At 40.0% G+C, this 18694-nt stretch overlaps 1 protein-coding gene across 3 annotated transcripts in view; it reads left to right on the forward strand.

Moving 5' to 3' along the window:
* The window catches only part of PRDM5 (PR/SET domain 5), an 89842-nt gene that overhangs the window by 28397 nt on the left and 42751 nt on the right, over positions 1-18694 (forward strand). For 2 of the 3 annotated variants that reach the window (XM_081876865.1, XM_081876866.1), the window contains exons 8-10: positions 428-507; positions 8726-8810; positions 10400-10557. In XM_081876865.1, coding sequence (XP_081732991.1) covers positions 428-507; positions 8726-8810; positions 10400-10557 — 323 coding nt within the window. The remainder of the gene's footprint in view (positions 1-427; positions 508-8725; positions 8811-10399; positions 10558-18694) is intronic. The other variant, XM_081876867.1, reaches the window with a different exon arrangement.

An 18694-nucleotide genomic window follows, 5' to 3' on the forward strand; every position in this document is an offset into this window, starting at 1 on the left:
GAGGGCACAAGATTGCTGAAAGCTAAACTATGGATTTATTCCTCATAATTGCTTATTGTAAACACAGCACTTTTAGAAAATAATCAGTAATTGATAACTAAACTCTTGTTGCATTCTGAACTGGAGGCTAATAAATGGATATGTTCTTGTTGATTATATTAGGTGATATAATATAATTGGATTGCTTTATTTATTTATTTTTTAAACAGCCAAAACTTTCTTGGAGCTACATTCCACAGGCAAAAACTTCTGTAGGGCACCCACAGAGCTGTCCTGTAACATAATACATTTGAGGTGGGGTAAAAGTGTAAAATTCTTGTGTCCATCAAATGGCCTGTGAAAAATGGCACAGGCAGTGAAAACATTTGGCCTCTTCCTTTGTACTTCTTTATTAAAGCTGTTGGTGGTATTTTTGTTTCTGGCTTAGGAAACTCTAGGAAGAGGTTGATGTGCTCAGTGTGCAATAAGAGGTGTTCTTCAGCAACAAATCTTCAAGAGCATCGAAAGGTCAGTAAAATGAAGGCTGACCCCCAGCAGGTTGTGACTCTGCCGAGGTAGAAGGCCATAGAGTAGGGTCGCTAGAGAGCTGCTGAAATTCAGACTATCGTTTTTCTCATGTTCACAAAGACAGTAGTCTGCTTAGATCCTGAGATTTTTATTTTCACAACCACAGAGTAAATGAAAAGAAAATGATCTTTTGTTTCTCTTCTTTTCTTTCGTTTGCTGTGATCAGTACTTTATCTTTCTGTTACGTTTTCACTTTTCAGTCAAATTCCATGTAGAACACTGAATATATTCTGAACCCATTAAACTTATAACACCCTAAAAGAATAATTGGATAACTGGCAAATCCACATAAGGAATTAATTTCTTTTAACAGAAGCCCACTGCATATTGTTTGTACTGCTAAAGGCTATTAATGCTAAGAGTCAAAGCAGCAAGTAGCGTGCAACAAAAATAATCAGTATTTGAAAGAAAAGGAAAGGAAAGGAAAGAAATGAAATGAAAAAAAAGAAAAGAAAAGAAAAGCTTACTGCTCTAACCTTTACAAATTATGGAAATGAAGCAAAAAGGTATCTCTGCAAATAGATATCTGTTTACTTGGTATGCAAAATGCACTTTGCTTCTGCTTGTGACAGGTTGAGGGGACACAATAGCCCTGATCCTGCAAATCTTGTTCAAAATACCTCTGGCATTTTGAGATTTTTCTAGGTATCAGCCACACATTTGTAAGCTAATCAGGTACTCTTAATTGTTAGAAACAGATTTTTAAAATGAAAAGTGACATTCCCAACTTTTCTGTCTAATACCAAATTCTGCACTTATACTGTATAATTATTTTCTATTCGAAAAGTGCATCTAAACTATTTTCAGTTGACCTAAACTAAATCACATTTTGGGAGCATCCTTTTGATGTGTAGAAGAACTTGCAGTTGTTGCTCATGAGGACACTGAAGACACAAATACACTTGCTGAAAATTCATAGGGCAATTTAATTGCATTAATAAACCTGCCTGAATTTCACTTCAGTTTGCTTGGGTTTTTGTCAGGTTTCTACTGCTGCCTGCCCTTATTCTTTGCCAGTGTTATTGATTGCCAGACTTTATATCTTGTTTTGCAGCAACACCAAGTCATGGGACCTATTATAAGAATCCCAGCAGCAGCATAAATAACCAGTCTCTCTGCAACTCAGCAATGTTGCCTCCATGCTTACTCCAAGCCACTGTATGCTAGTACCATATAAAGGGTTTGGGGAGGGGACCAGGGGAGATTTTGGGTATCTTTTATTTACATAAAAATAGCTTTAGTGAGAGTTTTGAGGGTTTATGTGGCAAATAAGGCTCAGCTGGTAAGACAGATTCTATTATTTAAGCTGCATTTATTATAGCACGATACTGGAAAGAGAGATGAAAATCTTCTGTAGATTTTCTTTTAAAAACCCTTTAAAAATATATTGTTTGCATTAATCTTCTTCTGACCTTTTAGCTGAAGACAGTCTTCATAAAGGAATGTTTGAAGATTTTTTACTTTGTGTCTAGCTGAGCATCACATCGGGGGTAGGAGCTCATTGCTCGTAAAACCTGGTTTAAGATCTGGTCTTATAAGAAGAAAGGTGGTTGTGTTTCCCTCTTTATTTTACAAATATCCCAGAAAGCTGTACAAAAAGCCATAAACTGGAAAATCATCCCTTTGAGCTGTACAATTAAGTTCTACTTAAAGCCATGGCATTGAGATTATGTAGTGAACCAGCTGCATTGATGGCCACATAGGGTTCCACCATTGTAGGCATTTGTTGCTGGGAGAATCATGCCAAATACAGACTGTATGTCTGAACAAGTTCACCTAAATGCAGGTCTGCATCAGCATACAGAAAGTCCACTTCATTTTGTGGCAGCTGCCTTTCACAACTAGCTTGTTCTTTGGGGTAGTGGTATCCTTTACAGCTTAACCACATTTGGTTCATGCTAATTCAGATGTACCTGTGAAAGGTGTAGCAGTCTGGATAGGCCTTTAGGCCTGTTGTTCTAACTGGCTGAAGATCAAGTATGACATAGTGGCAAACTAGGGTCAATACTCCACCAAGTTATTATAAAATTTAATGATCTTAAGCATATGAAACAAGGATCGGCCTTATCATTGGACCATCTAGCCCAGTCTTTTTCAACCTTGGATCCCTGATGCTAGATTACAAGTCACATTATGCCTAACCATTTTTCAACCTTGGATCCCTGATGCTAGATTACAAGTCACATTATGCCTAACCATTGGCAAAACTGGCTGGAGATGATGGGAGTTGTAGTCTGATCTAGCCAATGCTACAGTCTTGGGTAACCTTTGACCCTCAAAATGTTGTTGGACTACAACGCACATTATCCCTGGTATTTGCTGGGACTGATGGGAATTGAGAGTCCAACAATATCTGGAGCTCCAAAGGTTCCCCAGCCCTGCAATATGATCTACTTAGACTAGCAACAGAAGTCTTCAAGGTCTCAGGCACAGTTGTGCCAGCCCTGCTGACCAGGATCCTTTTAATTAGTTTAGGTTTTAATTTAGTTTAGGTTGTACCAAGCATGTGCCCTACCACTGTATTAATGGGCTCCTGTCACTTGAAAACAAAATGCCAAATGAAAACAGGAGGAGAGAGAAGATGGCGAAAGAATGAGAGAGAGAGAATGAAAACAGGAGGAGGAGAAGATGGCGGCGCAAGCACTTGCAGCGGCTCGGCACTCCGAAGACCGGTTTTCAGTGAGTTGTGTTTTATTTTTATCTGTGAACTTACTGCTGCTATGGACTGTGAACACTCAGGGACAAGTAATTTATAGCCGTCAAGAGCTCTTAAGTATCGGCAGAGAAGGCTGCAGCCAGGAGGTCTCAACCTACAACATTCCAGCTTCCCCTTGCTCTCCTGGCCAGAAAGAAAAGAAAACGGAGAGGGCGTAAGCAGAAGAGGGGCTGTAGGGCCGGACTACGAGTGAGGCTAAGTAAAAATCCTCACAAGCCTGCATTGCCAAGTCTCCTTGTATCAAATGTTAGATCTTTACCCAACAAGGTAGAGGAGTTGGAACTTATTACCTCTTGGCAGAAAAGTATCCGGGACTGTTGTGTTATGGTCCTTTTAGAGACGTGGCTGGATTCCTCCTTTCCACAGGGACTTTTGCAGCTAGAAGGATGCTCAGTAATTAGAGCGGATAGAACCGCCGAATCCGGGAAGAGCAGAGGAGGAGGAATTTGTGTTTATATAAATAACAACTGGAGCTCGGACATTAAACAAATGGACACGCATTGTTCTCCTGACTTGGAGTACCTAGTGGTGAAGTGCCGCCCTTTTTATTTGCCACGTGAGTTTAATGTTGTCATAATAACAGCGGTGTATATACCTCCCGATGCAAATACTACTACAGCTATGGGTCACCTGCTAACTGCTATTAGCAAACAGCAGCGGGCCCACCCGGATGGAGCATTTGTGGTTGCTGGTGATTTCAATCGAGCCGATTTAAGGACTGTGCTTCCTAAGTTCCACCAGTATGTTGATTGTCCCACTAGGGGGGGAAATACCCTAGACCGAGTATATAGCAACATCATGCATGGATACAAGACCAAGCCCTTGCCCAATTTGGGACAGTCAGACCACATATCCTTACTTATGATACCATCATATAGACCTCTCGTACGCAGAATTAGACCATCAACTAGAGAGATACGAGTGTGGCCAGCAGGTGCACCCGAGCAACTTCAAGATTGCTTTCGGAACACTGAATGGTCACTTTTTGTGGAGAATAATGTGGACACATACGCTTCAATAGTACTGTTCTATGTCAAAAGCTGCATTGATGTCGTTACTACCACCAAACAAATACGGGTGTTTCCTAACAACAAGCCCTGGCTAAACAGGGATGTGTATCTTCTGTTAAAGGCAAGGAATGCTGCTTTTCACTCTGGCGATGCGCAACAGTATAGAGAAGCTAGAGCCAAACTGAAAAAGGGCATTAGGGATGCCAAAGCTATGTACTGCCGGAGGATCGAAAAGCATTTTGAGAGCTCCGACCCTCGTCGTGTATGGCAAGGCCTGCGACAAATTACAGGGCAAAATATTAAAAACGAACTGGCTAACAGCAGTGCGCACCTGGCTGATCAGCTGAATCAATTCTTCAGTCGTTTTGAGGTGGGAACTGGAACCACCGTCACTACAGCATTGGCTACCAGCACATCATCAGAAACTATTACTGATAAACAACCACTTTTATTACAGACCTCCGACGTACAACGTGCTTTTTGGAGCATTAATATTAGGAAGGCAGCTGGACCGGATGGAATTATGGGACGAGTTATTAGGGACTGTGCTGCAGAATTAGCTGGTGTATTTACGGACATTTTTAATCTATCCCTGTTGCAGGGTTCTGTCCCTACCTGCCTGAAGACATCGATTATAGTGCCAGTCCCTAAACAGTCAGTGGTGGTATCTCTCAATGACTACAGACCAATAGCCCTAACATCTGTCGTTATGAAATGCTTTGAGAGATTGGTGCTAGATTATATTAAGGCTGGTCTTCCATCCACTCTAGACCCGTTCCAGTTTGCATACAGAAGAAATAGATCTACTGATGATGCTATTTCCATCGCTGTCCATACTGTACTGAGTCATCTAGAACGACAGGGAACCTACGCAAGGCTGTTGTTTGTGGACTACAGTTCTGCTTTTAATACAATTCTACCAGACAGGTTATTCCTTAAAATGACCAATTTGGGTATACATCAGAAGATCTGTTTGTGGGTAACGAATTTCCTGACCGATAGGCCGCAGACAGTGAGAATGGGACCTTACTATTCTTCTACTCTAGTATTAAGCACAGGAGCCCCTCAGGGGTGTGTGTTAAGCCCCTTTCTCTATTCCCTGTACACATTTGACTGCACCCCACTGTATAAGTCCAACACAATCATCAAATTTGCGGATGATACAACAGTGGTGGGGCTCATTAGTGAGAATGATGAGGCTGCTTATAGGAAAAAAGTACAGGGGTTAATTCAATGGTGTAAAGAAAATAATCTTATGCTTAACACCAAAAAACCCAAAGAACTCATAATTGATTTTAGGAGAAAGAAAAGTGTATTTTTACCATTGCACATAAATGGCGAGGAGGTGGAGAGGGTTGGTAGTTTTAAATACCTGGGCACTTACATCTCTGAGGACCTCTCATGGACTGCAAATATTAATATGGTTGTGAGGAAGGTGCAGGGGAGGTTGTATTTCCTGAGAATGCTCAGAGGATTGAATCTATCTCAGCACCTACTTCTGTCCTATTATCATAGTACCATTGAGAGTGTCTTAACCTATAGTATATTATCGTGGTATGGGAGCAGCTCTGGAATGGATAAAAAAGCTTTACAGAGAATAATTAAAATTGCCCAGAATGTTATTGGGCTCCAACTACCAACCCTGGATGAGATCTTCACGTCTCGCAGCCTGAAGAAGTCACACAATATCCTGAGAGATCCCACCCATCCTGCTCACAACCTCTTTGAACTGTTGCCTTCGGGCAGAAGATACAGGACAATGAAAACACGAACCACACGCCTTCTGAATAGTTTCTATCCAAGAGCTCTGATTGCACTAAATAATGATCTCAGGGCCAGTTGTAAGAAATAGCAAGCAGTGAGTAGTAAGGAATGAGATAGGTTTTAGGTTATGCTATGCTTCTAATAGGTTGTGTTATATTCTGGATTATGTATGTTTTAATAGATTATGTCTGAATAGGATGAGAGTGTTGAAGATACGTGCAAATGTGTATGTGAATCCGGTCTTGGGTGTTTGATTTTCATTGTTGTGTATACTGTGTATATACGGACAATGACAATAAATTTATCTAAGAAGTTAAAATTCAGACCTATGAGGATTCTTTTGTTTCCAGCGCAGACTCTAGTTTACCTGTATACTAATTTACCTGTCCTTCACATTTTTAATATTATTTCTAAGCAGTTTGTTTAATAGCTACCTTCAAAGGCAAAAAACTGATCCAAACCCAGGAACAGTTTTTGGAGGGTAGTGATACAGAATGAGAAACCTCTTTCACAGACATATATTTGTGAAGTTAATTCCTGCATAAAGTCTAGAACTAGCCAGCTATTTTGAATTGTCTTAAAAGTTTGAAAGGTCAGATCACATTGCTTGGATTAGTGAATCTCTTTAGGAGCTTATAGTATTAGTTGAGTTCTAAGGAAAAACAATCAGGCAGATTTATGGACTGTAAGTCAAAGTCTGTCAGGAATTACCCAATCTGAGGGGTATCCCTAAACATTGCTATGCAAGTATTTCAGAGAGTGTTACTTGTTCTGTAATTATTCTTTTCTTTTGATTTTCTTCCAACTGTTCTTTGGTTGATTTTCATGTTGCTGCTGCACACACAAGGTTTTTTTGGTTTGGGGTTTTTTGAAGGGCAAAGGACACCTTTCTACTCAACAAACCAGTAGATTAAAGGACAAACCAGCTGTGATGGCAGCAGCTTTTAATGTTTCTGCCTCCTTTGCCTAAAGAGCAAGGGGAAATCTTACCTCAACAATAAAACAGCACATAGGAAAGAGGTCCTGAACCCTGATGCTCTGGGGACCTTTTGCAGTTCCCTGGTTAAATTTGTATCCCATTATTCCTCCCAACAGAGCCCAGGTCAGCAAACAGCAAAATATTTAAACATAATTAATGTTTTGTGTTCTATTTTCCTCTTTGAGGAGATTAGAAATTCCCACACCCACTTTAGATAACCCTCAGTTTCCTATTATGTCCAAATCCTAACTCTGGCTAACATAGTTAAGATTAACCACAGTTTGGGTTTGGATATTACAACAAGTAGTGGTTAATCTAAAATGGAAGCAAAAATATCTGAATTAATCACTGTAGCTGCACCCAGAGGAGGAGGGGGACAATACACATCTGGATTTTGCTGTAGCTCATTCTCATAATGTACAGGCCTACATTTTTGAGAAATTTAAAAGAATCCTCTATCGAGGCATGATGCTGTACCTAGATTATGACACAATGCAAAATTTATGGTGCTATAACTTTCCTTCTGACCCCAAGCCTAACACGGAGGTGGGAATTTGGAGCAGACTCTTGATTATATTAAACATTGGGCATTTGATGGTGTTGCAAGTTCCACAAAGGTCTATCTGGAACAAATAATTAAATGGAAAAAGGCTTTTCATAGAAATATCAAAACCACATAAAAATTATGTTTGCAGCAACATTTGGAATTACAGGTTTCTTGGAAAGCAGAGAAGAAAAGCAAATGTAGAAAAAGAGGACAAATATATCATCTAGTTTTGAATTTAGTCATACTCAGAGTACCCCCATTGAAATTATTGGAACTAAGGTGCTAAATCCATACTGTGGTTATCGCCTAGTTGGTTCTCATGCAAAGTTAATCTATGTCAAGTTCACCTTTGGAAGGTTTGGCAAATTATTTTTTGTCCTTTTTAATAAGACAAATGAAGATTTCTGAAACTGTCACTTTTAAAAAATGAAGAAATATGTTCATTTCAGGCTGCACAGACCTTGGTTAGGCTCAAGCAATTCAGACAATTAGTGTTTTTTGTCCCCAGACATCTTTGTCCAGAAGCTTGGTACTCAAAGAACGGTAATATAGAGTTCTATTTACAATTTTAAAATCATTGCTACTTTGGAAAATATGATAGTAGCCAAGAGAATGATTTCCAGTGCAATTCTTATGCAAGTTTACTAAGAAATGACTGCCACTGTATTCAATAGGGCTTACTCTCTGGTAAGTATGACTAGTGTTTATGAGTACATTAGACTATAATTATATTCTTCTTAGAAGTCAGTGCACATTATTGAAATGTTCTCTGTATTTTTAGGCTTTATGCTAGAAGAAAAAAGGTTATGTATAAAAATTGCCTATTCTGAGAGAATTATTTTTTTGGGGGGGGTGAACACATATTCTACAGGAGTCCTAGAAATGTTGATTTTAAATTTTTTTAAGAGTGGGTTATGGATTGTGGACTGTGAGGTAATTTTTGTTCACTGGAATGAACTTTTTAATTTTGGAAATGTGGTTGTTAAGCAAAGGAGTTAAGGAAGGAAGTACATCCATGAGCATTAGCATAGCTCTGAGCTAAGGAATAATTACAGTCTATTTGAGATGTTCTTTTATTAGCTTAAGATGTGTGATCTTGTGTAAGACACATACTTAATTATCATTAAATACTCATATTGCAGGTTCATGAGATCTTTGAGTGTCAGGAATGTGACAAGAAATTTATTTCAGCTAACCAGCTAAAACGCCATATGATTACTCACTCAGGTAAAAACCTTTTTCTTTTTTTATTAAATCAAGCTTGACATAATAGCTTGAATTGCTATTGTATAGTTTTTTGTTGTTGTATTGGGCTTTGCATTAACAAACAGGTAAGACCTAATAATGAGGCTCTTTGGTAGTTAGTTCCATAACCTAGTTTTGTCAATTTAAATGGAGGGAAGTCTGTGGCCCTCCAGATGTTGTTGGATTCCACTGCCCTTCAGGTCAGGAATAATGGGATTTGTGCCCCAACATCTGGAGAGGTTCAGTTTATTCATCCCTGATTTAAGATGGCTGTTCACATGAATAAGGCATATACTGCAGCTCTGAACACTTGCTTGTTACACTTGCTTCCATTGTAAGTGTGTTTGGAGTTTTGGCAGCCTAAAAATGATTAAGCTCAAAGGACTGCTTTAATTGGTTTGAGAGTTTCAGCCAACGCATATAATCCTAATACTTTACAATTAATAGGTTGAGCATTTCCTTTTAGAAAACCCCAAGTTTATTATATAGGCTCCTGCTTCCACATATCTTTTTTCTTCTTCTTGGACACACTTGCACCATGATATTTGTCTTGAAACTTGATTGAATAGTTATTAAAAAAAATTAGTAGGCTCACTGTATGGTAGAAATAATGTAAATGATGCAGAGATGGCTTGAGGAAATGGCTTTTTTCCGGGACGTTTCCTTGGGCTGAAATAAATGGGAAGGTATTTAAATTATCTATTGGTCTCTAGGTATCAACAAGATGCTTCCATTGTTTCTAAAGCAGACCATATACACCTTTAGACAATAGCCTGAGCAGGCACCCCCTTATCTATGATGGAACTGGCAGAGGAGAAGTCATGTAGAATTTGCAAGAAACACTGTTTTGTCTGATTGGACTCCGCCACTTATTTCTGTTCATTAAGCATTTCCACATCTTTCATTCAATAACTGGAAAAAGGTGCAATCAAAACCTGAATTTTTCTTCCTTTCCTAAATGCTTTAAAACAGGATTTCCACATTGCTAAAATGGTTGATGTTTAGCTGCTATCTCAATTTCATTGCATGCTTGAAGTGCATTTGTTTAAACAAGCAAACAAAAAGGACTGTATCTCAGGGGCATTTAGCTGAGTTTTGAGATTCTGGATTAGAATATTCTACATTGTAGTGCTAGGCTTCATATAGCAACTGAAACACAAAAGCATATACACACCAACTCTGGTTGTTTTAAAAACGAATCTGCTATGTATATTGTTAATTAAGTTTTAAAACATTTAAACTGTCATGCCCTCTTTCACATTTGTAGTCTGGCAACAGGCTTCGCCTCTTTGAAGTCATTCTCTTTTGATTTAAGCTAATTAATCAGAGTTTAGTTTTAGCCATGATTGTTGCAAAGAACGTGCCAATTTCTCGAGATGCGCCATGGCTCATCTTTTACGAAGCGACTTAACTGTGTAACATAAAGGGCATTAGATGTCTTTCTAATTGGTTTAATCTTAATTGGGTTGACTTCATTGCAGAAATCTCTCCAACGAGATGGCTGTCTCTGCCTTTCATCTTCTACCCCTATATAAACAGGAGATTAAATGTCCCCCACTCATTTTCTGCAGAAAAACGCCCCTACACCTGCGAGGTTTGCAATAAGTCCTTCAAACGACTTGATCAAGTGACTGCACACAAAATAATACACAGTGAAGATAAACCCTATAAATGCAAGCTTTGTGGAAAGGGATTTGCCCACAGAAATGTTTACAAGAATCACAAGAAGGTAAAAACAAAAACAAAAACAAAAAACACTCTGCTGTTGTTGTTTACAGCTATGCCAGGCTTAGATTTGCAGCTGTTGCTCATTTTAGTGATGGATCAGTGCGCTTTGGCATGCTTAGAAACATGAGCTTCAAATCTTGCAAAATATATTAGCTAGCGTTCCTTTGCGATAGCCTAGATATCTAGATCATAAACGGGTCCTTTGTGGTTGTTTCTTTCTTTCTTTCTAATCAGTCCAAACTAGTTCAACTGATTGCATACTTGTTTTGATTTTGTTCCTTTAGGATTTTTTTTTTTTTAAAAAGAGTAACTTCTTAACTATATCTATCTGTCGTGATGTTGCAGTCATTTTTTCTCTTTGTGGCAGACATTATCAGGAGAGCCATTAAAGTTTGCACTGACGACATTTCAGTTAGACATGATTTCAGCAACAGAAGAAAACTCTGCCCCCAAAGTACAGAGGGACCTCACATTCAGGCTCCACTAAACGACTCCTGGCTGTGTGATTTAAGCTCCAATCTGCCTGCCCTAATTTTGATAATGCCTGTCATTACTTTTGACCCTGGGTTACGTTTTCAATGGCACGGCTGCACCCTTGACTGCTGCCGCTGCTTCAGAATTGCAAGACTGTAAAAAATTATCTGGCTGGTTTCCTGCTTAGTCTTTGAAACCCTATTGCTCCTTCCCTCCACCCGCCCCTTGCGCCAACACTTTGATGAAATAGATATACCAATACTTACACATTTTTCACAGTTTGGCTCATGTTATATGCCATCTGGGAATCTGGCACCGGATCTTTGCACCATCTTTTGTGTTTTCAGCCATAAATCATATGAAAGTAATAATAATAACCAGAATGCTTCTAACAGGGTGAAACAATGATGACTGTTCTTTCTAAGGCAGTCAGGATGCATGAGCCCGTTGAAAGACACAAGAGCTTGCATATCAGGACCATAGCTTACATATGTAATGACCTTTTAAAAATACAACTTACAAACTGGCTACATTGAGAGCAAAGTGAATGAAAGCTATTCTGAGTAGTCAACTTTAAATTAAAAAGAGAGGGAAAGAGAAAGAAGGGGAAAAACATGTCCCGTCCCCCCAGTAATCTCTGTGTCCTGAAGCATTATTCATTCAATAAATATTGAAAACCTAGTGTGGACCTTGCCCCTGAAATTGCTTTGAGAGTCATGGAAATATGTCCACATCGGTGTATTTTTATGTATGAGGTGTGAAGATTGAATTAGGGCATTTCCATTTTGGAAAGCTCAAGCAACAGAGCTGGGATAGGCCCCAGCCTCAGTCTCTGAACCCCTGGGTTTGAAGCTCATTAACAATATTGGACCTAGTAGATCAGGGATGGACTTGCTTCAGTTTGCATGGTATGCTTTTCTTTCTATCTTGCTTGAATACTCCTGGCCCAACAGTGTCCTTTTTCAAAGCTGGGTATCACTGATCTTCGTTGAGTGATCAAGAATATGCATGTTTGCTTAAGAAGTGCCTAGCTTGATTCAAAGCAAGATAAATCAAGTCCTACATTCGCAAGCAGGGGTGTCAACGTGAATAAGATATTGAGGGGGCCAAGGTAAGCCCCACCTTGCATAATCGATCACATGATGCGGTACATGCACACCACCCCTCAGATATTTTACTGGGGGGCAAAAGCCCCCTCGTGTCCTAGGAGTTGGCTTCTATGTTTGCAAGCACTGCTGCAAACAGAAGACACAAAATGGCCCCCGGCACATTGGCTTGTGGTTCACCAAGGGATTGGGACCCCCTTTCTGCCCATTCCTATGGTAGGCCATCGGTCTGAATGAACAGAAACAAGTCTGAGAATATTCAGTGCTAAAAAAAGATAAAAACCTGAATCATGGTTACCAATAAGACTAGTTGACTCAATTTGCATGAATTATACAGATTAAGCAAATGTGTATATTCTGCATAGTTAATTCTGCACCTGTAGTTAGGGTAGAAGGTGGAAAGCTAAGTTGCTTCCAACAACTGGAAATTCTGCCTCTGAGCTATAGACAGGCTCAGAGAATTTTCAGCCCTATTTGTACAGCTTTAAGGGGTGAAGCTTTAAAAGAGCAAGCAGTGCTCCCTCAAAACCCTTCAATTGTTCCACGTCATTAAAACAGCAAGTAAAAATTGGCATAAACTACACTAAATGAGCTACAGTGGCTGTTACAGAAGCTCGTGAATCTCAGCTTTCTTTTTTCTCTTTTAAACCCTTATGGTTTCAAAGATAAGACTGGGAAACATGATAGCAATTTGGGAAGCAATTTCTGGAAGCTCAGAAACCAGATGGCAAGTGAAAAGGAACTGTAATTCATTCATTTTCTCTAAGTTTACTAAAGTTCTTAGTTTTAAGCTCAGAACTGAAAGATTACAAGTCTTCAAATTTTTAGCATTTGGCGATAATAATTCTGTAGTAAGAAGCTATCCACGCTAGTGCCTGAGACACAGCAACTGATATGAAAATACCCGCTAATTATATTGGCTATGGCTATGTACAATTAAATATACCCGTGAGCTGTAGCAGTTTGCGTTCATGCGGTTCATGAGCTGTTTGTGACTGTGGTCCAAAACAGGCTGACTTCATACACTTTTCTCGCAGTTTGGCTCCACCACCAAAAGTGAGCTGAGTTGTGGAGAAAAGTTTCTGAAGCAACATATTGCAACTAGGTCAGCTGGGAAGCAGACAAGTTTATCTCATCTCACCTATGTACAACTTTTTTTTGCAAAAAGTAGACCCCATCCCCCCTTTAAAGATGAATGAAGTATTAACCTATGTCTCTCTGTGTGGTTAAAGGAATATGAATGAACCCCAGTACTGTAATTCTATTTTTGCCCTCAAGTCTACTTCTCACAGAGTGTAGTAAACTGGTCCCTGGGCTGTTGTATTTCAGTCTATATGTGGAGGCTCCCATGTTTGAACCTTCCTTCATAACAATAACAAATCACTAAGTATAGAGAAATAGCATGTCAAGGGCTGAGCAATAATACTCCCCTCCCCATATCTAGCTTTCTCTATGCAGGTTTTGCTTGGGGGGGTATTTTTTTTAATGGAAGAGCATTCTGTCATGTGAATGCCCACCTGCCATTTGAAATGGTACTGTCTAGGTGAAGGGTTGACACTACCTCAGGGAAATCTACATCTGAGGTAAAGGTAAAGGTAAAGGTACCCCTGCCCATACGGGCCAGTCTTGACAGACTCTAGGGTTGGGCGCTCATCTCACTCTAGAGGCCGGGAGCCAGTGCTGTCCGCAGACACTTCCGGGTCACGTGGCCAGCGTGATGAAGCTGCTCTGGCGAGCCGGCAAAGAGCAGCACACGGAACGCTGTTTACCTTCCCGCTATAAAGCAGTACCTATTTATCTACTTGCACTTAAGGGTGCTTTCGAACTGCTAGGTGGGCAGGAGCTGGGATCGAACGATGGGAGCTCACCCTGCCGCGGGGATTCGAACCGCCGACCATGCGATCGGCAAGTCCTAGGTGCTTAGGTTTTACCCACAGCGCCACCCACGTCCCTACATCTGAGGTACCCACTTGTAATCTCTTTTTGTATGCTTTTTGTGCTCTTCTGCGTAGTGCTTCATATGTAAAATATCAGGGGCTAGTTCTGAGTCATATAAACAGGTTTATCTGGAAATCCTCTCTTTAATCTATGGATTTAACTGGAGTAATTGTGCACATTTGTTTTATTTATCTGATTTAGGAAATGTATGCGCTACTGACCATTTTTAGCAAAGTCTCTATAGAGTGGCTTACAAGGTGTCATAAAATGTTACAAAACAGAAATGGGAATACAGTAAAGACATTATAAAAATCTGTTGAACCTGAACAAACATATGCTGCTTGTTCCTGTGCTTCTCCCAGAAAACAGGTTATATTATAGCAGCCTTCTCTAACCTTTAGATGTTTTAGACCACTACTCCCAATAGTCAGGGATGATGGGGACTGCAGTCCTTTCACATTTGGAGGGCACCTGCTTTGGGGGGATAAATGGGAGGGAAATGCAGGAAGCAAAAGTGTAGTTTAGTGGCCAACATGTTTTGGACCTTGTTAGTGAGTTCTACAAATAAAAATATTTGTATAGTTAACAGAACTGTGCATTAGAGATACGACCTAGTCAAATGAAGCAATGTTTTTGTGTGGTTTTAAGAAAGGAAAAGCCATAGCTTAGTGACAGAGCATACACAGTTCAGCTCCTGTGCTCAGGTTAGCTGAGATCCAGCGCTGAGGGCCTTCTGGCGGTTCCCTCATTGCGAGAAGTAAGGTTACAGGGAACCATACAGAGGGCCTTCTCGGTAGTGGCGCCCACCCTGTGGAACACCCTCCCTTCAGATGTGAAGGAAATAAGTAGCTATCCTATCTTTAAAAGACATCTGAAGGCAGCCCTGTTCAGGGAAGTTTTTAATATTTAACGCTGTATTGTTTTTAATACTTGACTGGGAGCCGCCCAGAAACTCAGCCAGATGGGCGGGGTATAAATAATAAATTATTATTATTATTATTATTATTATTATTATTATTATTATTAGGAAAGAGCTCCTTTGGTGACTTTGGAGAAGCAGTACCATTTAGAATATGCAGAATACTGGGCTAGATAAATCATATCAAAGGCCTGCTTAGTAGCAGACATCTCCTGATCCACAAGCCTGATTTGATCCAGTAGTTACCAAAAATTCCAAAACACATCTAACAAATCATATCAAAGCACCAACTGTGGTGCTTTATTATTCGTCTGCAACAGGCATGGCTTGGTCAGAAGAGCAAAATCCAACTCCTATAACAAAAAACATGTTTTTCAAATTTGATACCGTCAAATATAAATCCATGATAATCTTGTGGTCTTTGCACTGAATTGGTATTAGAACCATTTCTCTTAAGAATATTTAATGAAAAACAGGACATGGGGATTGTGCCCTCTGGGAGGGTTTTATTATATGCTTTGGGCAGAGGTTGCCTTGACGCCTATGGATAATTTTTTTATGGATACATAATCTGGGGGTGTGCTGGAGCATCAGAACAAACTTGGCTGACTCGAAGTGTGTGTTTGACTATTTTCCAAGTTTACCCAGTGCTGTAACTGATGTGGTTTAACATAGTCTTTTCACAACGAGGAGTTGATTTCATTTTGAGGTGGCCCAGTCATCCATGCGTAGCATATAAAACACTTGCACTGCAATGGTGCTTATCACCTCAGATTATAAAATGGCTAACAATAGCACCTTGGTTGTACACACTTTCATTATTTCACTTTGTATAGTGCAGGGCTTGTCTACAATGAAGTTTACTGTGTGTCTGCAGCTGTTACCATTCCTATTTAATTTGCACAAACTACATGACGCTACCTTCCAACAACACCAACCCTGATGCACTCCCCTTGTAAATGTGGGTTTAGCCATACAGGGATAATCTAATGAACTGGGGGAAATTTGCCCTCAAACCGCTTCACTCGGGGCCACAGACTATTTGTTGCCGTGCTTTTGGATAGGTGAATCACCACTTTCTGCTCTTTCCCTTTGCATGACCACTACTTCCCTTGTGCTTTCATTTCCTTTTATGTACATTCTTGTAGCTATTTCTGGCACGCTCCTGAACGAAGTGTAGCCTTAAGACATTTCTTAATTTTGCTCCTTCAGATTTGCACAAAACCAGAAAATTACACAAACCAATCACATTAAAAATGGTTTCCCGAACATTTATATTTGGCTGGCTATGTGCTTTTGTTTACATCCTGGGCTCAGGGCTCATCAAAATCCCAGGTAAGTCCCATAAAAGGACGATTCTGGGGGGTGACTTACCCCACTCCAAACTTAGTTTAGCTCAGTCATGTGACCTATTAACCCAATAGAATTTACTTGAGCAGAAGGGTTGGTGTAAGTCAAGGGTGGTGTCAGCTGACACAGCTGGCAGTAGCCCCACTCCTGAACCAAGTTTGGAAAAAATTTGCCCTGGCTTCCTATCATTTGGATTGCTTTATAAGTGACTAGGTCAGCTACACTCTCTCAGCCTAATCCTACCCCACAGGGTTTTTGCGACAATAACAGGCGGGGAGGCATGTGCGTTACACTGATTTGTAGCGTAGGATAACAAGCTAGTTTTGTACAAAAAAATGTTTCCAGCTTTGCTTTCCTGATCCATTGCCCCACCACCCTGGCAGATGCCTTTTATGTTTAACTAGTAACTGTGGAGACATTAGCAGACCCTGAGTAAAGGGGGCATGGGGATGCAAGGCGGAGAGGAAAGCACAGTGTCCCTACAGATTTGCCATAAAAATAAGTGCTTTATTGAACACTCCACATGCATAAGACAGAGTGTCTAATAAAAACATATGCATTCTTGGCATCTACTCTCAATCAAAACAACTTAAAAACCCTGCTGCATGCAGAGAGTCAGTTATCTGAGACACCCCTAATGAGACTGGGTGCCTCTACCTGATGCGGGAGAGGAGAATATCTTTAAGAAACTGGATATAAAGGCTACCTGTATATACCCTTAAAGGTTTTCTAATATATCAGGCCACAGCTTCACATTACAGATAGGCTTTAGAAGATACAGTGGTGCCTCACAAGACGAAATTAATCCGTTCCGCGAGTCTCTTCGTCTAGTGGTTTTATCGTCTTGCGAAGCAAGCCCATTGACGGCTTAGCGGATTAGCGCTATTAGCGCTTTTAGCGGATTAGCGGCTTAGCGGATAAGCAGATAAGCGGCTTAGCGGCTTAGAAAAGGGGGGGGGGAAACCCCCGCAGGAACTCGCAAGACATTTTCGTCTTGTGAAGCAAGCCCATAGGAAATTCGTTTTGCGAAGCACCTCCAAAACGGAAAACCCTTCCGTCTAGCGGGTTTTCCGTCTTGCAAGGCATTCGTCTTGCGGGGCACCACTGTATTTGAGATCTTCACAATGGTTTTATGGATCATGTTTCCTCACATATAACATGCTACTCATTTGTAATATTTGGGTAGTGGAGGAAGAGGAAGAGGACCATGTATTCTTGGGCATCATAAATTATTTTTATTTCTTTATATCACTATGCATGTTGAATTGGTTTAGTATAGAATATGACTAGAATACTTCAGGATAGTTTGCATATTTGATTCCCTAAGAGTTGTGGAAGCGTGGTTGGGCTGTATAAGAGACCTCTGATGAATCCCCATCCTCTGATATGGCATCTTCACTCTGGCAAAAAGAGCTAGAAAGAGGTCATAGTCTGGAGATCTCCTCTTGATCTGCCCAAGAGCTGGCAGGGTCAATATTGTCATTAACAGCAATCAAGAAGGAGGTACAGAGTGAGAGTCATTTGTAATACTGGGTGCATTTTTTTTTTACATCCCTTGTTATTGCATATTTATAATCTTGAAAGTAATTGAAAAGGAGCAAAAATAGAATAGAAATTACATGAAGCTGATAAAATCTGAAAGAAAATAAACACTGCTTAGAAATGTAAATTAATAAAACCATTTCCTACTAAATGAATTGCTGTACTGAGCCTCTAATTCTATTGATGTTCCAAACTCTGCATAGCTTCCAAAAGAGTGACCAAATGTAGGCAGTTCAACCATCTTTACATTTATTACTATGTACTCTGTCTACTGGTCTACTCTACTATGAGGAACTGTTCGGTCTTCCAGTGTTGTAGAACAAGCTGCTTCACTCATAACCTAGAAAATATGTGTCGTCAATCAGCACTGCAAATGACTTTGGAAATTCTACATGATTTCACTCATGTGGGCTTCTGTTAGGAAGAGAAATTAGTCAAAACTCTTGATAAATGTGAGCACAGTCAACAAAGTTCTGCATGTAGTTAACTGAGAGCCAATTGAAACATTAGGGCTCCCATGCAAAGGCTGATTAAAAAGTGTTTATCCTCATGCTTTGTATGCTAGGCATAACATTTAAAAGCCTCTTACACTATGTATTGGCTCAAATTTGTACAAGGTCAAATTTGTACAAGGGCCAGCAATTGCTTGGGATATGCATTGCTGCTACTGGTGTGAAAACACTGTGCACATTTTGATAAATGGAAGGAATGACAAGCTTTTAAATGCTACTCACAATGCTTTTGGGAGTCTGTAACACTTAAAATTGGCCTGATAATTCTTGTAAGGGAGTGACAGTGGTTTTGGTGTT

Source organism: Podarcis erhardii (genome assembly GCF_964252035.2).
Source record: "Podarcis erhardii genome assembly, chromosome: 9".
NCBI classification, from domain to species: domain Eukaryota; kingdom Metazoa; phylum Chordata; class Lepidosauria; order Squamata; family Lacertidae; genus Podarcis; species Podarcis erhardii.